The sequence below is a fragment of the Paramisgurnus dabryanus genome, chromosome 14 (assembly GCF_030506205.2).
Source record: "Paramisgurnus dabryanus chromosome 14, PD_genome_1.1, whole genome shotgun sequence".
Lineage (NCBI taxonomy): Eukaryota > Metazoa > Chordata > Actinopteri > Cypriniformes > Cobitidae > Paramisgurnus > Paramisgurnus dabryanus.
The window spans coordinates 17,482,657-17,499,422 of NC_133350.1; the positions used below are offsets into that span (position 1 = coordinate 17,482,657).

The 16,766-nt window shown below is 38.7% G+C and overlaps 1 protein-coding gene across 7 annotated transcripts in view; it reads left to right on the forward strand.

The window, feature by feature from the left end:
- The window catches only part of atp2b4 (ATPase plasma membrane Ca2+ transporting 4), a 94,055-nt gene that overhangs the window by 59,060 nt on the left and 18,229 nt on the right, over window positions 1-16,766 (forward strand). For 5 of the 7 annotated variants that reach the window (XM_065241387.1, XM_065241384.2, XM_065241381.2 and 2 more), the window contains exons 7-18: window positions 268-303; window positions 2,736-2,915; window positions 4,167-4,381; window positions 4,795-5,037; window positions 5,407-5,651; window positions 6,280-6,508; window positions 9,243-9,422; window positions 9,496-9,583; window positions 11,414-11,520; window positions 12,443-12,634; window positions 13,830-14,043; window positions 14,770-14,981. In XM_065241387.1, coding sequence (XP_065097459.1) covers window positions 268-303; window positions 2,736-2,915; window positions 4,167-4,381; window positions 4,795-5,037; window positions 5,407-5,651; window positions 6,280-6,508; window positions 9,243-9,422; window positions 9,496-9,583; window positions 11,414-11,520; window positions 12,443-12,634; window positions 13,830-14,043; window positions 14,770-14,981 — 2,141 coding nt within the window. The remainder of the gene's footprint in view (window positions 1-267; window positions 304-2,735; window positions 2,916-4,166; window positions 4,382-4,794; window positions 5,038-5,406; window positions 5,652-6,279; window positions 6,509-9,242; window positions 9,423-9,495; window positions 9,584-11,413; window positions 11,521-12,442; window positions 12,635-13,829; window positions 14,044-14,769; window positions 14,982-16,766) is intronic. The other 2 variants (XM_065241386.1, XM_065241385.1) reach the window with 1 other exon arrangement.

Sequence of the window (16,766 nt, forward strand, 5' to 3'; positions counted from 1 at the left end):
ATAACCGTAGGCATTGACATTAACATTGGTCAGCTGTATGCCACAGTCAAAAACAATGACCGAGCCGTTAGTGTGCCGTGCATAAAGATCCCCTATGTGTTTCTCTATAAATGACATCTCAAATCGCACATGTGCTCGTGCAATGTAATGTTACTTAAATAGTTCTTAATCTTTGGTTGTTTTTTGTTTTGTTTTCTTGTCTTTGGTTTGGTTTAATTTGAGCCATGCTATATCAGCCCTCCGCCCTCTCTCTCTCGTTTTAAACAGGTAAAAAACAAGGACCCCCCGAAAATCGCAACAAAGGTAACCTTACCCACTCCCTCTCCCTTCTCCCCCCTCCCCATTCAGCGGCAAGTCTCGGAGTCTCGTGTCAGTCCCACTCACTCGCTCGCTCACTTTCTCTCTCTGTCTTTCACGCTGTCGCTTACCCCTTACTGCTGAGCCCGGGGAAGCTTTTCGCCTCGCTTTACCTATGAAAGGGTGCAACTCTCACCTGCTAAAAACGGCACTAAGCAGCCAGAAGACTTCACATGTCCACAACTCCTCTTTGTTATCAAGTCTGTCAATAGATTTAAATGATTATTAGTGGTTAACTCATTTCGTTTTAATTTTTCTATTGAATTGCATTTTTATTTCTTTCACCATTTTCAGCAAAATCTATGTTGTTCTTTAAAACGGATTCAGACAAAATATGAATCGATAGGTCAATGATGCACAAGGTCTCCACTGATCTTATTAGCACTGTTATTGGCTATGGTGCTCAGTCTAAAACCAAACAGAAAAGAATGAAACTGTTGCAATGTCAAATTGACTATTTAATGAATGGTATGAGTAGTAAGGATAAGACAAATGCAATTTTTGTTTTGTAGATCTAGTTTTCCACTAACATAATATTTAAAGGGCTCTTCTTTTCAATAATGCTTGGCTGGGTCATTTTGTACCGTGTTTCAGAGTGTGACCCTTCACAACCTCACCCCCTATAGCGCTCAGGGTCTGAGCATCTGCTCCACACAGAAATCGCTCATGTCGTCTGCACAGATCTCCTTCCCTTTGCCCTTGATCACAGGCACACATACACTTACATAAGCTGTTATCAGTACTTGAATACGAAGTCGTCCCCATGTCTTAATACTGTAGCTTTCCTCAAGCTTTTGTAAAGATATACATTTCTCCAAACAATCCATATGTGTGTTTGTAGTGTCATAGAAGAGGCGTGTCTAGAAAGAGGTTTGTGATATTAATGTAATGCTTAGGGGCGTGGCTTTTGTGGGAGTTGCACCCTTGCAGAATGGACCGGCTGTGGATTGTCGTTGTTGTCCGTTTGTTGTTTCTTTAGCTCTTTGTTTTCTTCACTGTTGCTTCTTTCTAGGGTGTGGCTCAGGATCTCATGCTGTCTTGTACACTCTTCTCGTTGTCAAAATTGACCTTTTCTCTCACCTTTACCCTGTTTCTCTGGTGCCGCACTCTCATTCGGGAGCAGAAAAATAAACCAATATCTCTCTGATCCCCTCTGATCGTCTTCCTCTTGGTCCTTGTTTTCTTCATGGTGCCTGTTTGGATTGCTTTTTTGTTGTCGAGTTGTCTGTAAATCACTTGCCTCTACTGTTTGTCGTGCGTGCCTCTGTTTGTGTTGTCAGTCAGATGGTCAGTCCGTCCATCGATCTCTAATACATGTGTGGTTGTTTTATCTGGTCAGTTGTTTATTGTGACTGGTGGTGGTCAGGTAGGCTGTTGGACTGTGTCTATTGACATTTAGAGAATACAGTATATATTCACCCAAACGCTCACACATCACCTCAGTGTTCTCCAGTACAAATTTGAGTCATCATGAGTGCATGTTTGAGATGATACATGGGCTTACTGTAAAATGAAAACATCTTGGCCTCTCTGTATCTTTTAAAATGGAGACTTAATGGGAACTGGGGTAAGGGATCAATGTGGCAAAGTGGCTGAATTGGATCCTTGACTCCATTAAGGTTCTATTTCAGTTGGATATTGGGTAACGTAATATGTTGTTTTATCCCTGCCTGTTGCGTAATTGAATTAAAACGATCAAAGTTACTGATGTTAAAATAAGATTTTTTATTAACTAGCTGCTGTTTTTCCTGATGATGTCATTATGTTTCATTTTCCAGTTTGATTTGTTTACATTTGATTAGTACCATATCAATATTGCGCCAGAGAAAGTGAATTACCACAATTGGACAGCAATGCAAACTTTGAGAAATAAATCGCCAATTTGAATTTAATTTGAATTGATAAAACAATGGCCAAGCCCTGAAGTTAGATTGTAAACATGTTTTGGGGTTAAACTTAAATAATTCAAATGATGTTTTGCTTCATAATGTTAACCGAGTACCTTTCTGCTCCCTGACAAAAGTACACGATCTATAAATGCACAGTCAAGTTGAAATGTCTTTTGTGCTGCTTGGAACCTACTTCAAAATTTAGCGTGCATACTTTAACCCTGCTGGGAAATGGCTTAGTGAATTTAACATTTTTTCCTCACCAGCCCAAATTAACTCAAGCAAAGTCTACTAACATTACTGAGTTTTTGCTTTTGCTATGGGTAATCTGTATAATTCTCTAGAAACCCATTATATGACTTGCCCTCTAGCTTTTAATCAACTGCCCATTCTCTCCTTCCCCTTTCCCCACCCTCTCATTTCCCTCCATCCTTTCTTGGCATGCTCCTCCCTTGTCCCCATAACCACTCCTGAAATCAACCTCCACAGCTAAGACCCAAGATGGCATTGCCCTTGAGATCCAACCACTGAAGAGCGAGGAAGGAGCAGAGTGTGAAGAAAAGGAGGAGAAGGAAGAGAAGCAGAAAAAGAAGGTCAATGTCCCCAAGAGAGAGAAGTCGGTCCTTCAGGGCAAGCTGACCAGGCTGGCAGTTCAGATTGGAAAAGCAGGTTAGGAAACCTTACATGACCGAGTCGGTTGTATCTGATAAGCTACAATTGGTCTAACGTGTTGCATTCCAATGTTTCCAAGTGATTCAATAGTTTACATAGTACACACATCACAACATTATTATTGAGAGTAACGCTGCCCAATATGCATATTTTGTTTAAATTTACTGTATTTTGCTGGTTATGATGCATTTGGCAGAAAAAATTATTTAGCACAATATTATACCATTTGGGTTACGTATGACAGCCCAGTTGTTGCATCAAGACCTCTTCTCTGTAAACTAGTTCAGTTTGTTCACTGATTTAAAGGGACACTCCACTTTTTTTTTTTTTTATATGCTAATTTTCCAGCTCCCCTAGGGTTAAACATCTGATTTTTACCGCGTTTTGAAATCCATTCAGCCGATCTCTAAGTCTGGCGGTACCAATTTTAGCATAGCTTAGCATAATCCATTGAATCTGATTAGACCATTAGCATCAAGCTAAAAAATAACCAGTTTCGATATTTTTCTATTTAAAACTTGTCTCTTCTGTAGTTACATCGTGTACTAAGACAGACGGAAAATTAAAAGTTGCGATTTTCTAGGCCGATATGGTTAGGAACTATACTCTCATTCTGGCGTAATAATCAAGGACTTTGCTGCTGTAACATGGCTGCAGGAGGCGTAGTGATATTACGCACTGCCCGAAAATAGCTCCCTTGGTTACTTTCAATAGCAGGGGACTATTTTCAGGTGCTAGAATGAGAGTATAGATCCTAGCCATATCTGCCTAGAAAATCACAACTTGTAAATTTCCGTTGGTCTTAGTACACGATGTAACTACAGTAGAGTCGAGTTTTAAATATAAAAATATGAAAACTCTTTGGTTATTTTTTAGCACAATGCTAAAGGTCTAATCAGATTCAATGGATTATGCTAAGATATGCTAAAAGTGGTATTGCCAGACCCGGAGATCAGCTGAATGGATTCCAAAACGGTAAAAATCAAATGTTTAACTCTAGGGGAGCTGGAAAAAGAGCATATTTTTAAAAAAAAGTGGAGTGTCCCTTTAAAAAAACAATTTCACCCGGTATAGGAACAGGCTTTGATCCAACTAATTATCATACTTCCTACAGCTACCCTCACAATCAAATCACATTCAGGTGAAGCATACAAGCCCACGGCTGTTGCTGTTATGACTAGCAAGAAGTCTGTATGTTTCACATCCCCTGTCCATACTGGTTTTAAAAACGTTTCTGTTCTCTGGCAGGTCTCATTATGTCCGCTGTGACCGTCATCATTCTCATCCTTTATTTCGTCATCGATACCTTCGGCGTGAAGGGACAAAAGTGGACAGCCGAGTGCACGCCCATCTACATTCAGTACTTTGTGAAGTTTTTCATCATTGGTGTGACTGTGCTGGTTGTGGCAGTGCCAGAAGGATTACCTCTTGCTGTCACTATCTCCCTGGCATATTCTGTAAAAGTAAGGGTGCTGTCAACCTATCTTTTACTGCTTATGATGTCTTGAAGTGGGTCTCTGGGGGTTTAGGTGGTAATATGACAGTCCAAGTTGTTTTGTGACTTAGGAAGTGTCATGATTATCATTCATTCTTTTTTTTTAAATAATTCGCATGTCAGAAACTTACTTGTAATGCATCTGCAACTCTTATTGTGGATGAAAAAATTTCAGCTGTACTATAAACTGAATATTTAAGAGAATAAGAAATAAAATAAGTTTTTGCCTATAGAAATATACATAAAATGGTAAAATCTTGTAATTGTTGTATGTTCAAATACTGTATGCTATAGCAGTATTGCAATGCTTTTTGTTTTGTTTTTTGCCTGATGTTTAGTCTTTATCCAGTAAAACTAAATCAATTGCTGTTTCCCCAACAGAAAATGATGAAGGACAACAACCTAGTGAGACATCTGGATGCTTGTGAAACAATGGGTAACGCCACGGCCATCTGTTCGGATAAAACTGGAACGCTGACTATGAATCGCATGACGGTGGTGCAGGCTTATATAGGTGACACGCACTATAAGAGTGTTCCTGAACCAGATGTCATTAATCCCAATACTTTGGAGATACTGGTGAACAGCATTTCTATAAACTCGGCATACACTAGCAAGATCCTGGTAAGAATAAACCTCAAATGAATAAGTTTTGTGTTTCTTGTGCTGCAATCCCAAATTTTGTAAAATAAAAATCAGTTAAGCTAGTACAAAACTTGTTACCTTAACCCAATTTACAACTGTATGCTTATATTAGTGATTTATAAGTTGAGCTATCTGGATTTTGTGGGTAATGTCAGTGTGACATCATTCAACTTCAACCCACTAAAGAGAAGTGCAAGAAACAACCTGCAAGAAACAACCTGCAATTTAATTTTAAACCAAAATGGCGATGTAGAGGCAAAAGTTTTGGATTGCAGCTTAAATTACTTCCCTTATTTTCTAAAATATTTAGTATTTTCTATCTAATTGTGTCTTTCTAATATATCTTAGCCCCCTGAAAAGGAGGGTGGTTTGCCGAGGCATGTGGGTAATAAGACGGAGTGTGGACTTCTGGGTATGGTTCTGGCGCTGAAGAGAGACTATCAGCCTGTTAGGGATGAGGTTCCCGAGGAGAAATTTTACAAAGTTTACACGTTCAACTCAAGTAGAAAGAGCATGAGCACCGTGGTGAAGAACGCAACCGGTTCCGGCTTCCGCATGTACAGCAAGGGCGCTTCCGAGATCCTTCTGCGCAAGTATGCTGGCTTTATCGCAAATACTAACTTTTTAAAGAATTGCATTATTATGAAATTGAATTTTCAGTAACACTTTATTTTACGGTGTCTTTGTTACACATGTTACATGTAATTATTATAGTAATAACAGTTAATTGTGCATAATTACATGCAACTAATCCTAAACCAAACCCTAATCCTAACCCCAACCCTACAGTAGGTACATGTTGTTGATGATTATTACTTAGTACTTAAATATATAATTACAATGTAACAGTGACGCCTTAAAATAAAGTGTTTTCTTTTTATATTTTTCAATAAAGGAGGTCATTAAACTTTATAAAAATACTTTTTAGATCCATTTACATTATTTGACCATCAATATTTACACCAATTCTGTTTTCATTAATTTGGTTGTCCCAGTCATGTTGTAGTTACGTAAGCAGGATATGCTAGACAAAAAAACAGAGGGTTAAATGTGGCCAAGCAAAATGTTCAGCTTTGCATGTGTGTCTAAAGTATCCCAACATAAAAATTCTTCAACATTCTTTTAAAACCTGCAGCAAAATGTAACAATGAATTTATTTAACAAATTTAATAAAATTTTAAATGTAATTTCAGCAATATTAAACATCTTCTTTTCTGTCAGGTGCTCTCAAATCCTTGATGCTTCAGGCCAGCCACGTGCCTTTAAACCCAAGGATCGGGATGAAATGGTGCGCAAAGTGATCGAGCCGATGGCCTGCGAAGGGTTAAGAACCATTTGCGTTGCCATGAGAGATTTCTCATCGGAACCAGAATGGGAAAATGAGGCAGATATTTTGAACGATTTGACCTGCATCTGCGTGGTGGGCATTGAAGACCCTGTCCGCCCCGAGGTGATGAAAATTATAATATTGTGTTTTTCCATCTTAGGACCAAATCAGTGTACAACTTCAGCAGTATCTGTCTAAGCTAATTCATATTCATGAGCTCACCCTTTTCTATGTATGTTGTCACAACACAACCTTCCTATTTTAGCCCCTCACACTTTACAGCTCATTTTGCACCACTAATTTAAGTCTTTGATCTATAAAATTATGTGACAGGCATTAGTTGGCAGCTTGATGAGGCTGGGCAGCCCATCACATTTCATGTAATGAAAATGTACTGATGTTGATTATCATGTGATGATGATGGATTATTTGCAGAATGTCAAGCCCTTTGAAACACTATGAAACTGTGGCTTTGTCAGTGGAGGGACAATCTGACCTAATTCCCTTGAAGGTGATCAAATGGGTACATGGCAGGCCATTATGTTATTTTGATTATGGATATTGGTTCATTGCAGATTTGTTTGTTTGGCTCTTTCAAATGAGGTGCAATTTATAAATGTGTTATGGAAGATGCAACTGATATATAGGTTTCAATTATTCCCCCGTCTTTTTATATTGGTATGATCTATTTTGTCTCCGCTACCTGCTATATTGTAAATACAATCCACTTACTCCATAAAGTACACAGTAATTTTTATCCATTACTCAAGCGGTTTAAGATCATTAGGAGATCAAAAGTGACCAGCCAGTTGTTGCATCTTAGTGGTTATCATCTATCCATTCACAATACAGACTGATTTGACAGTAAGGGGTTGTGCACACCAAAACTTGCCAAATTGGTTGCGAGACCAGCAGGGTTTCTTTCTGTCTGACTTCTGCATGCGGGGCTGCAGACTGCACCCACATCGGTGCCATTTACATTCGGGTCCAGTTGGGTTGAAAATTGCCCCTGGTTTGGGGCGGACTCGGGTCTAGTTTTCTCGAGTTTGTCTCGGGTCGGGTCTTTCTTTAAAAAAAACTTATTTATGCAGGTCAGGTTCGGGTATAAACTGATTCTGGTCACTTCGGGTGGGGTACATTTATTTGGACCCGAGAAGACCTCTAGTGCTCACCCTGTGATGGTCCTAACACCCCGCTATAGGGATGAGGTCCGCAAAGCACAGAAGTCCTGACTCTCTGTGGTCATTAAAAATCCAAGGATGTTCTGAGTAGGGGTGTACCCCAGCATCCTGGTCAAATTTGTCCATTTGCCTACGAATCATCCCCTTATATACTGATTTCCCTTTCCGTCAATAATGTGCTGCTGTGTGGTGGTCGTTGTGGCTCAATATGGCTGCCAGTGCATCATATATCATCCGCATCATAAGCTTGTTTTATTACAGAACACAAAGTAGATTTTATAGCCAAGGAGCTCCATAACAAAACATTTCTCTATAAACAAATGTATTCTGTGCTGATGAGAAGCTTGTGATTAGTTGCGGCAGAAGAGGATATTATGCCAGGAGATCAATCCAACAGTTAAGCCCATTTACAGCTTGTAATGGAATTTTCGAGCAATGTGGTGATGACAAAATGGGCTTTGCTTTACAGCAATATGTGTTGTAGAGCCATTAATAGCTTATTTAGTTGCTATTCAAAAAGCAGCCCAGTCTAGATGTTAAAAACGCACATGCAACTATCCATGCATCGTGCCGAAATAACATGTTCTTCACTTGACGTGGTGTTGTGTGACATCAACGTGCAACATCTCTGTCCATGGAAACACTGGGAGGTTTTTAATTATCTATAAATAAATGAGCTTATTGGTTCTAATTACGGGTGTGGTGTGATTCATCGCAAGACTGAGTGGAGATAATTGCATAGGACTCCTGCATATACACACACATAGACATACTGAACGTCTGGATACAACCCCTTCGGGTGTTAAGGAGTCTTGGTACCCATTATGGCTAAACAAGCCAGTCTGAGAGTGGCTACAGCATCCTCATCTTTCACTGATCTGAGGCCAGTAGTGATCCAGAAAAAGCCACTTAAAGTCGCCATGAAACGGAAGTAGCCATTGTCTTCTGAAATTAAATAAGGCAGGGCTGGATTTGAATTCGTCCATCGAAAAGTTGGGTCGTGTTGCTAATTGCTGCGAACTTTTCCTGGACCCCTTTCACCTGCCATACCATATGGCTGGAAGAAAAGAGAGATGGTTTTAAGGAGGGGAGGAGATTTGTGTTTTTTGATTAAAGATTATCAAGGGATATGATTTTTTTAATAATGAAGTTCACAGACAATAATTCAAAAAAATTACAGTTTTTCATTTAAATTTTATGGCAATAAGAGATTTGTATCCATTCAAGTTATGAGTTCTGTAATAAACCTAAATTCAGCCTAAACCTTCTGTGCCATAGTGAAATCTGATTGGTTGAGTATATTAGAAATACAACATTCATGCCAACCATTGCAAGACAAAACAGATTTTATTGTATTTTAACTAAAATTTGTAACATTGTTTCTTGATTTTTCTGATATAGCTGTGTTATATTAAATTTACCCAAAGATGGCAAACAACATAGAGACAATGTATTTTCTAACATACCTATTGATATTCAATTTGTGAGTATGTTTGTGCATAGTTATTTCTTTATTTGCAAGGAAAATCTGTTTATCACAAAAAACAATAGCGCTATAGGAGTGGGTGTCTGGCTGAATGGATAAGGTTTTGGCAGCAGATGTTAGACTGCCTAGTGTCTCCTTGGGTGTTTTGCAGGGTACCAAATAACGGTCAGTTCTGTTCTTTACCCTGCAGGTTCCTGAGGCTATTTCTAAATGCCAGAGAGCTGGCATCACTGTCCGCATGGTCACCGGAGACAACATTAACACGGCTCGTGCTATTGCCACAAAATGTGGAATCCTGCTGCCCGGAGAGGACTTCCTGTGCATGGAGGGCAAAGAATTCAATCAACAGATCCGCAATGATAAAGGAGATGTGAGGAGCTTGAAAACTTTATAATTAGGGGACTTGCAAAAAGAGCCTACGTTAACACTCTCTCCATCTCTAGGTAGAGCAAGAGCGTCTTGACAAGGTCTGGCCCAAATTGCGTGTTCTGGCCCGTTCCTCCCCAACAGACAAACACACACTGGTGAAAGGTAAGAACGTATTAAAGGTGGGTGGAGAGCAAACTGGCCTTTTATAATTAGAATAGTTTGATCAGCTCAGTTGGTAGCACTGTTGCCTCAAAGCAAGAAGTCCCCGGTTCAAGCCGTCGGCTGGGTCAGGAGTTTGCATATTTTCTCCCTGTGTCAGAGTTGGTTTACTCCAGTATCCTCCCCAAGTTCAAAGACATGCAGGTTCGGTTAATTGGTAAATAGGTCAAGATGTTAAATTGTCCTTCCCAACTTGTGACTAAAGGCGGATATTTTATTTAAAGGGGATATAGCGTTAAAATTTGAATTTATCCATGTTTAAGTGTTATAATTGACCTATGGCTAAACCACGGCCCCAAACGCGATAAGCCAATCACAGTGCGCATAGCTAACAAAATACACTCGGACATTCTCTGATTTAACGTCCATTGCAATGCATTGCAGTTAGTCAGTTTTCATTCGTTTTTCATATGTTTTTTCTTGTCATTTTAAGTTTAAAATGGTCAAACAGTGTGCAGTGGGGTACATGCACCTCCAACACTAGGTATCCTGAGAGGCTGGGTGACGTTGTGTATTTTTTACCTGTATTTTTTTTACCCTTTCCCAAGCCTTAACTTAACCAAGATAAATGTCTGCTTTCGATTAAGTTATGCGGTAACGTAGACCACAACACCAACTAAACATAGATAAATTAAACAAGGATGTAGTTGTTCTAAGCTAAGTCAACGACATATTTGAACGTTATCTTTAACATCTCTAATGTAACATTAAGCCTAACAATAGAAAATGTTAACGTTAGCTTCTAGCTGCGTTGTACATCATGTCACTTAGCTTCATTACGTAAATAACCAAGATAACAAATGTTATTTGTAATCGCAATGTTGTGCTGAATGATTCATGTAAATACTGTAGCACCAAACTAACGGAGATGTACTCTTGGTAAAGATAGTAAAAAGGCTTGTCTTGGAAACGTATGCAACTTAGACCTGTACATATTACATTTCATCATGATGGCAACAAGATGCCGTTTTATTGCGTTTACACTGTGACCTGTAATTTTTTGCCTTGAGTTGAAGCTTTTCATCGACCTTCTCAACAACAAAATTATTAAGATAACCCTCCAATACATAGTTAAGGCCCTTTTGGTGACTTCGAGATGATATATAGTCTTTCTGTCTCCAAAAATCATCAATTGCCTCCTGTGAAATGTCTCCTACTGTGACAGCTGCCATAGCGCCTGTCACCGAATGTTGATTGTTTGTCCGAGTGAGTGGAGGGGGCGTGGCTTACCATAGGTCAATTGGGTCCCTAGTGCTTCTATAAACCTAGAAAATGTGAAAAATAGCAACCCAGTAACTTAGTTTTGGTAAACCATTCTCTGCAAGCATGTGCAAAATTAAGTTATTCAGATTTCGCCTTTGTTGTGACGTCGAAATCGAGTCTTATTAAAATAATACCGCCCCTTAATTTGCACTATCCTATCACAGCCCTGCTATTTATTGCAGAGAGAGCTTGATAAAGAAAATAATTGACAGCACAATTGAGTTTCAATAAAAAAAGACACCATTATGGCGATCAGTGTTTGCATTTCAACAGCTCATTTTCATTTAAAAGGACACTTCCAAAAATGGCACATTTTTGCTCACACCTTCAAAGTGTCAGTTTTAACATGCTATAATAAATTATCTGTGGGGTATTTTGAGCTAAAACATCCCATATGTACTCTGGGGACACCAGATTTATTTTATTTAGATTAGTTCTAACCTAACCTAAATAAGTCTTCTAACCTACTTTGATTGATCCTGAGGCAGTGCTTGTATTGTTGTTTTTCAGGCATCATTGATAGCACAGTTGGAGAGACCAGACAGGTGGTGGCTGTGACTGGAGATGGAACCAACGACGGCCCTGCTCTCAAAAAAGCCGATGTTGGGTTTGCTATGGTAAATTTGATTGGTTTTTCATACACACGTTGAGGCTTTTTTAAGCTCAGCTGGTAGATTTTGGTGCTAGCAATGCCAAGGTCATTGGTTTGATTTGTATGGGTACAGTATAAATGCATGGTGCACGGACTCAAGATTGCCAGTTATACATTCCTCTCTAGACACACCCTCCAAATCTATCCATATCTGTTTAAGCTGCTTGGTCTCGTTATTAAACTAGCTACGCTGCTGCAAAATTTTCGATTTATTGTAAAAGTTGGTTTAAATGTTGTGGGGAGCTTCTAGCTTATTTGATGAAGGTTTGCTAGTGGGCGTTAGCCTGTATCAGAGATCGACTTAATAACCGGAGAGGTTTTTTCATAATCCCTGCTCAATTATGCTTGCTCTGCGGCAGGCCAGAATGCCTCAGGCTGTCATTGCAGCATGTGGGTTCATTTGCAGATCAGTGGGTGACCCACGCTTAGGGTCCCCTGTTGTTACTTAGATGACCCCACAAAAACCAATGACATTATAAATAAATGAGTGAGAAATTCACATTTGATGAAGCGAATTAGAGACAAATAATTCATAGTTCTCCCTAATACATATACTTGAGTATCAAGACTAAAAAAAAATCATTATCTAGGTTTAATTTGGTTCTTCAATTTGCTGTGCTGTTTGCACCCACATAACTACCATCATGTTTTTCACCAAAACTTCATTCAGCAGAAATGTCTTGATATAAAACACTTTCCAAGCCAAGAAAAGGTCTTCTTAAAACTCACTCTAGTGTACTACTTTTCTTTTTAACTCGTGGTATTTTTCCTTTCTTTTAACATTTCTGTTAATAAGAACCATCTCATTCCTAAGAATGAACTGGCAAGTAACTTTTTGCAATATTTACACAGATTTTTGAAAAACAGATGCTTGCTTTGTCTAACAGGGAATTGCTGGCACGGATGTTGCTAAGGAGGCCTCTGACATCATTCTTACCGATGACAACTTCACAAGTATCGTCAAAGCCGTGATGTGGGGACGTAACGTGTACGATAGCATCTCCAAATTCTTGCAGTTTCAGCTGACGGTCAATGTGGTAGCCGTGATCGTTGCGTTTACTGGGGCCTGCATCACACAGGTATGTTAACGTTTTGTTAACGTGTTTTGTGCATAAACAAATATATATTTTTTAATTTATCATGTATTTCAAACGATTATTTTATGACCTCTGTAGAGAGGACCTCAAGACTTTAAGGGGCGAGTTCCTAAACAGGGCTCAAGTCTAGTCCAAGACTAAAATGCTTGTTTGAGCTGTCTTAAAGGCGGGGTGCATGATTTTTGAAAAACACTTTGGAAAGGGGAGTCAGGCCGAGTACCAAAACACACTTGTAGCCAATCAGCAGTAAGGGGCGTGTCTACTAACCGACATTGTTGCCTGGGTTGTGTATGTGTGGGGCGGGCCTATCAAAAGAGGGTCCAGATTCTATTGGGGTAGGGTTGTTTGTTTAGGTGATTTCAAATGTAACATTGGTTTCAGAGATCATGCACCCCGCCTTTAATTGAAAACATATTTTAAAATGTATCAGTGCAATGGCTTTGTCTTAAGATGCACATCAGTTTTGTTTTTTGTAAGGTATGTTTGTGAAAACTACCTAAATGTCCTTATATAACTAGGGCCTAGTCCTGGCTTAATCTAAACCCTGTCCAGGAAAATAGGGACAGTATTGGCCAAAATTTGTTTTTATACAACAATCAGATGTTTGGTCAGTGCTGTTTTATTACAATGACATAAAAATTGTGAATAATTATGTCTATACAAGTTTTGTATATGTTTTGCTCATATTTTGTAGTTGTGTTGCTACATGAGATGTATACGTATTAATTTAATAGCATTTGATTAAAAATAAATAAATAAATAATAAAACAGAGGAGCCCAAGATGTCCCCCTTTAAATCTCACTCGTTTATCATATGCATCTTATGATCTCGAGAGAAAACTAAAACAAATGTTTTCTATAGAAGACAAATATTATTGCTGAGAACCAGGATGATAAACATGACTTTGTGGTTAAGCATTGTGGGCAATTGTAGGAGATGGTTCATCATAATGTGCCATAGATTAAAGTAGGCTACACAGTAATTATAAAGACAAAGGAAATGTGCAAGCCAAGTTTACTTCTTTCATATTCATTGAATGTTGTGGCCATTTATTGCTTGTGTACCAGATTTTGTCTAATAAAGGGCCATGGTCTTGTTGTGTCCCTGTCTAATTCCATTACATATGACAATACGAACTGTTCTGTGTATTATCGCTCTTGCTTGTTGTGTCTGCAGGACTCTCCTCTTAAAGCTGTTCAGATGTTGTGGGTAAATCTGATTATGGATACGCTGGCATCGTTGGCTCTGGCCACAGAACCCCCGACAGAATCACTACTGCTACGTAGACCTTACGGACGGGACAAGCCACTCATATCCAGGACTATGATGAAGAACATCCTAGGACATGCCGTCTACCAGCTAACAATCACATTTACTCTTCTATTTGCTGGTAAGAGGCTCTTTCATTTTAACAAGGAAGCGTGTTTCCAATATCTCAAATGTTTGTCGTAATCCAGCAAAAGCATGCGTCAAGGGGTTTGTGGCTAATTGCATTTACGTTATTATGGGATGGATGGATGGATGGTTGCCTAGCGACTGTGGTTAAATTTGCAATATTCAAATTTGAGCTCTTCGACTTTCAATTGACACGTGAAAGTTTCTCTACACTTTTTTAGTGTAATGAGTAATGCGTGTCGATGCCGAACTGCAATATTATAGACAACAGTCAGCAATGTCAATTTAAGCCCATTTAATCTGTGCTAGACAAAGCACTGTGAACATACATTGCTCTGTGGTAGGATTTTTCAAGTTAATTGCCTTTATCCCATCTTCCCAGTTTCACATTGATAACTTCCATAAATAGGCAGTGTATTTGTGGGAAGTCAGCCTGTGTTCCCTACAGAGCAATAGATTGCATCACAAAGTGCCTAAAGCCCTAGAGCCTGCCACAGTACTTGAGTAGAGCTCATTGTAAATTTTGCCACATTGATATACTAAAATACCTGCTAGTTTAAGCAACCATATACTCCATTCTGTATAGACGTTCTATGTTTCTCTCAGTGGACATTATACTAGACTGCCATTATCTTTTGAAAATTAATAGTTCCTAAAATATTCCCTGCCAGTGCATTCTGACTTGGAACAACTAACTTAAATGATCTTGCTGTCCCCAAAGGTGAGAAGTTCTTCGACATTGACAGCGGCCGTAATGCTCCCCTCCACTCCCCGCCATCTGAACACTACACAATCATATTCAACGTCTTCGTCATGATGCAGCTTTTCAATGAGATCAATGCTCGGAAGATTCATGGAGAACGGAACGTGTTCGAGGCAATCTATCGGAACCCCATATTCTGCAGCGTTGTGCTGGGTACCTTTGCTCTGCAGGTAGGCATAGAAGTCATTAATAACCAACAACAAGTACTTTGATTACCAACTGTAAACAGCTGTATTATAAGGGGATGATGAAAATTTAGTTTAGTTTAGTTGATCATAATTGGTCATCTGTGTTTTTGTCCATTTTTTTAGCTGTGATGCAATGCCGCGACGACAGTATGACAATGAAAGTTCTTGCACATTATAAATATTTCTGCTGTTAAATATAAATATGTATAAATATATATATGAAGAGTTTGGTTCCAAATCCATTTTTACTAATTTCGGTAAAAATGTGTTTTCTATACCAAGAAAGTAACGAGATGAAAACCATTATTTTGTGTTACAAACTTTCACATAGCATCTTTAGGTTATAAAAACATAAAAAATTCAAATCCATAATTTGATGTTCAAAGATTTATTATAAAAACTGATTATTTTTTTCCACAAAATGCAATGACAAGTGTTTTTTTTCAAAATGCTATAAATCTATTGAATCAATATATAAATGTGCATTCATCATTGCCATTTTATATTCATTTAGTTACTAGTGGTATACACTGAGCAAACATTAATGGCATTAATCAAAACACTTACTTTGTCATTAAGAACACTGTTATTGCTGCGGTTATACTTGTTACTAGGGATGCACCGACACTGGTATCGGGTATCGGCCTCGATACCACATTTTCTAAAGTACTCGTACTCGTTAAAAGTCCCCCGATACCTGGAATCGATACCACCGTTTGAGAAATGTCTATGTTTGAGCGGCGTGTAAGGGGTTAATGCCTCGTGTTGTCCAAAGAGGCAGAGTTTACAACAAACTGGAAAACTAGTCCTTTGTTTTTTTGTTAAATTATATGACTAAAGCTGTTACCTGTAAATTTAAATCATCAAATTTTTTTATTAAGTACTCTGTATCGGCAAGTACTGAAATGCAAGTACTCGTACTCGTATCCCAAAAAAGTGGTATCGGTGCATCCCTACTTGTTACGTCATCGCTGAAATTTTTTCACAGCGATTAGTTGTAAAATAGTTTGGTCCTTCACGATTTTCGTTGGCTTCACGTGAAATAATGGAAAGTTTCTCATAAGATTGTTGTTTATGGTGCGCTGTGATTTGTTGAGCGGATTTATTGCATTCTGCAAAAAAGGAGGAGTGCCGTTTATCGCGTTTTGGAAAAAAGGGAGAAAAGATGACAGAATAACATGGCAGATACTGGATTTTGCGTAAAATTGACTTTGCATAAGAATTTACTTTTTAATACTGAACTGATACAATACTGATTTTGGCCATTACTAGGGCTGTAATGATATATCGCGTGTCCCACTAAAAAGACCTGTCAAAAATCGATTCGGCATTCTGTGTTTCATGCGCAGCTTGTGCGTGTACTATGGTGTTTGGGTTAGTAAGAAGTCCTTATCAATCTAAAATCATTATGAGTTTGAGTCGTTTATAACGTGCATTTAAAAAAGCAACACTCGTTAAACAAAATTATTCAAAATATTCTTTATTATCATGAAAATACCTGAAACAATCTGACGAACGGCGATATAAATATCCTTCTAGACATTTCCTGGAATAGAGTTTGTAATGCTACTTCTTCTGTGGCACATTTGGAGTTCTGCACGAGAGCGCCCTCTTGCTTTTGGATGTTGCAGCATTTCACCATAATTCATTCAAATTCATTCATTGAGAAAACGCACATTTGCACGATAAATCGTTACAGCCCTAGCTGTAAAAATTACGTTTATCGTGTTTCGGAACCAAACTCTACATGCATGCATACATACCCAC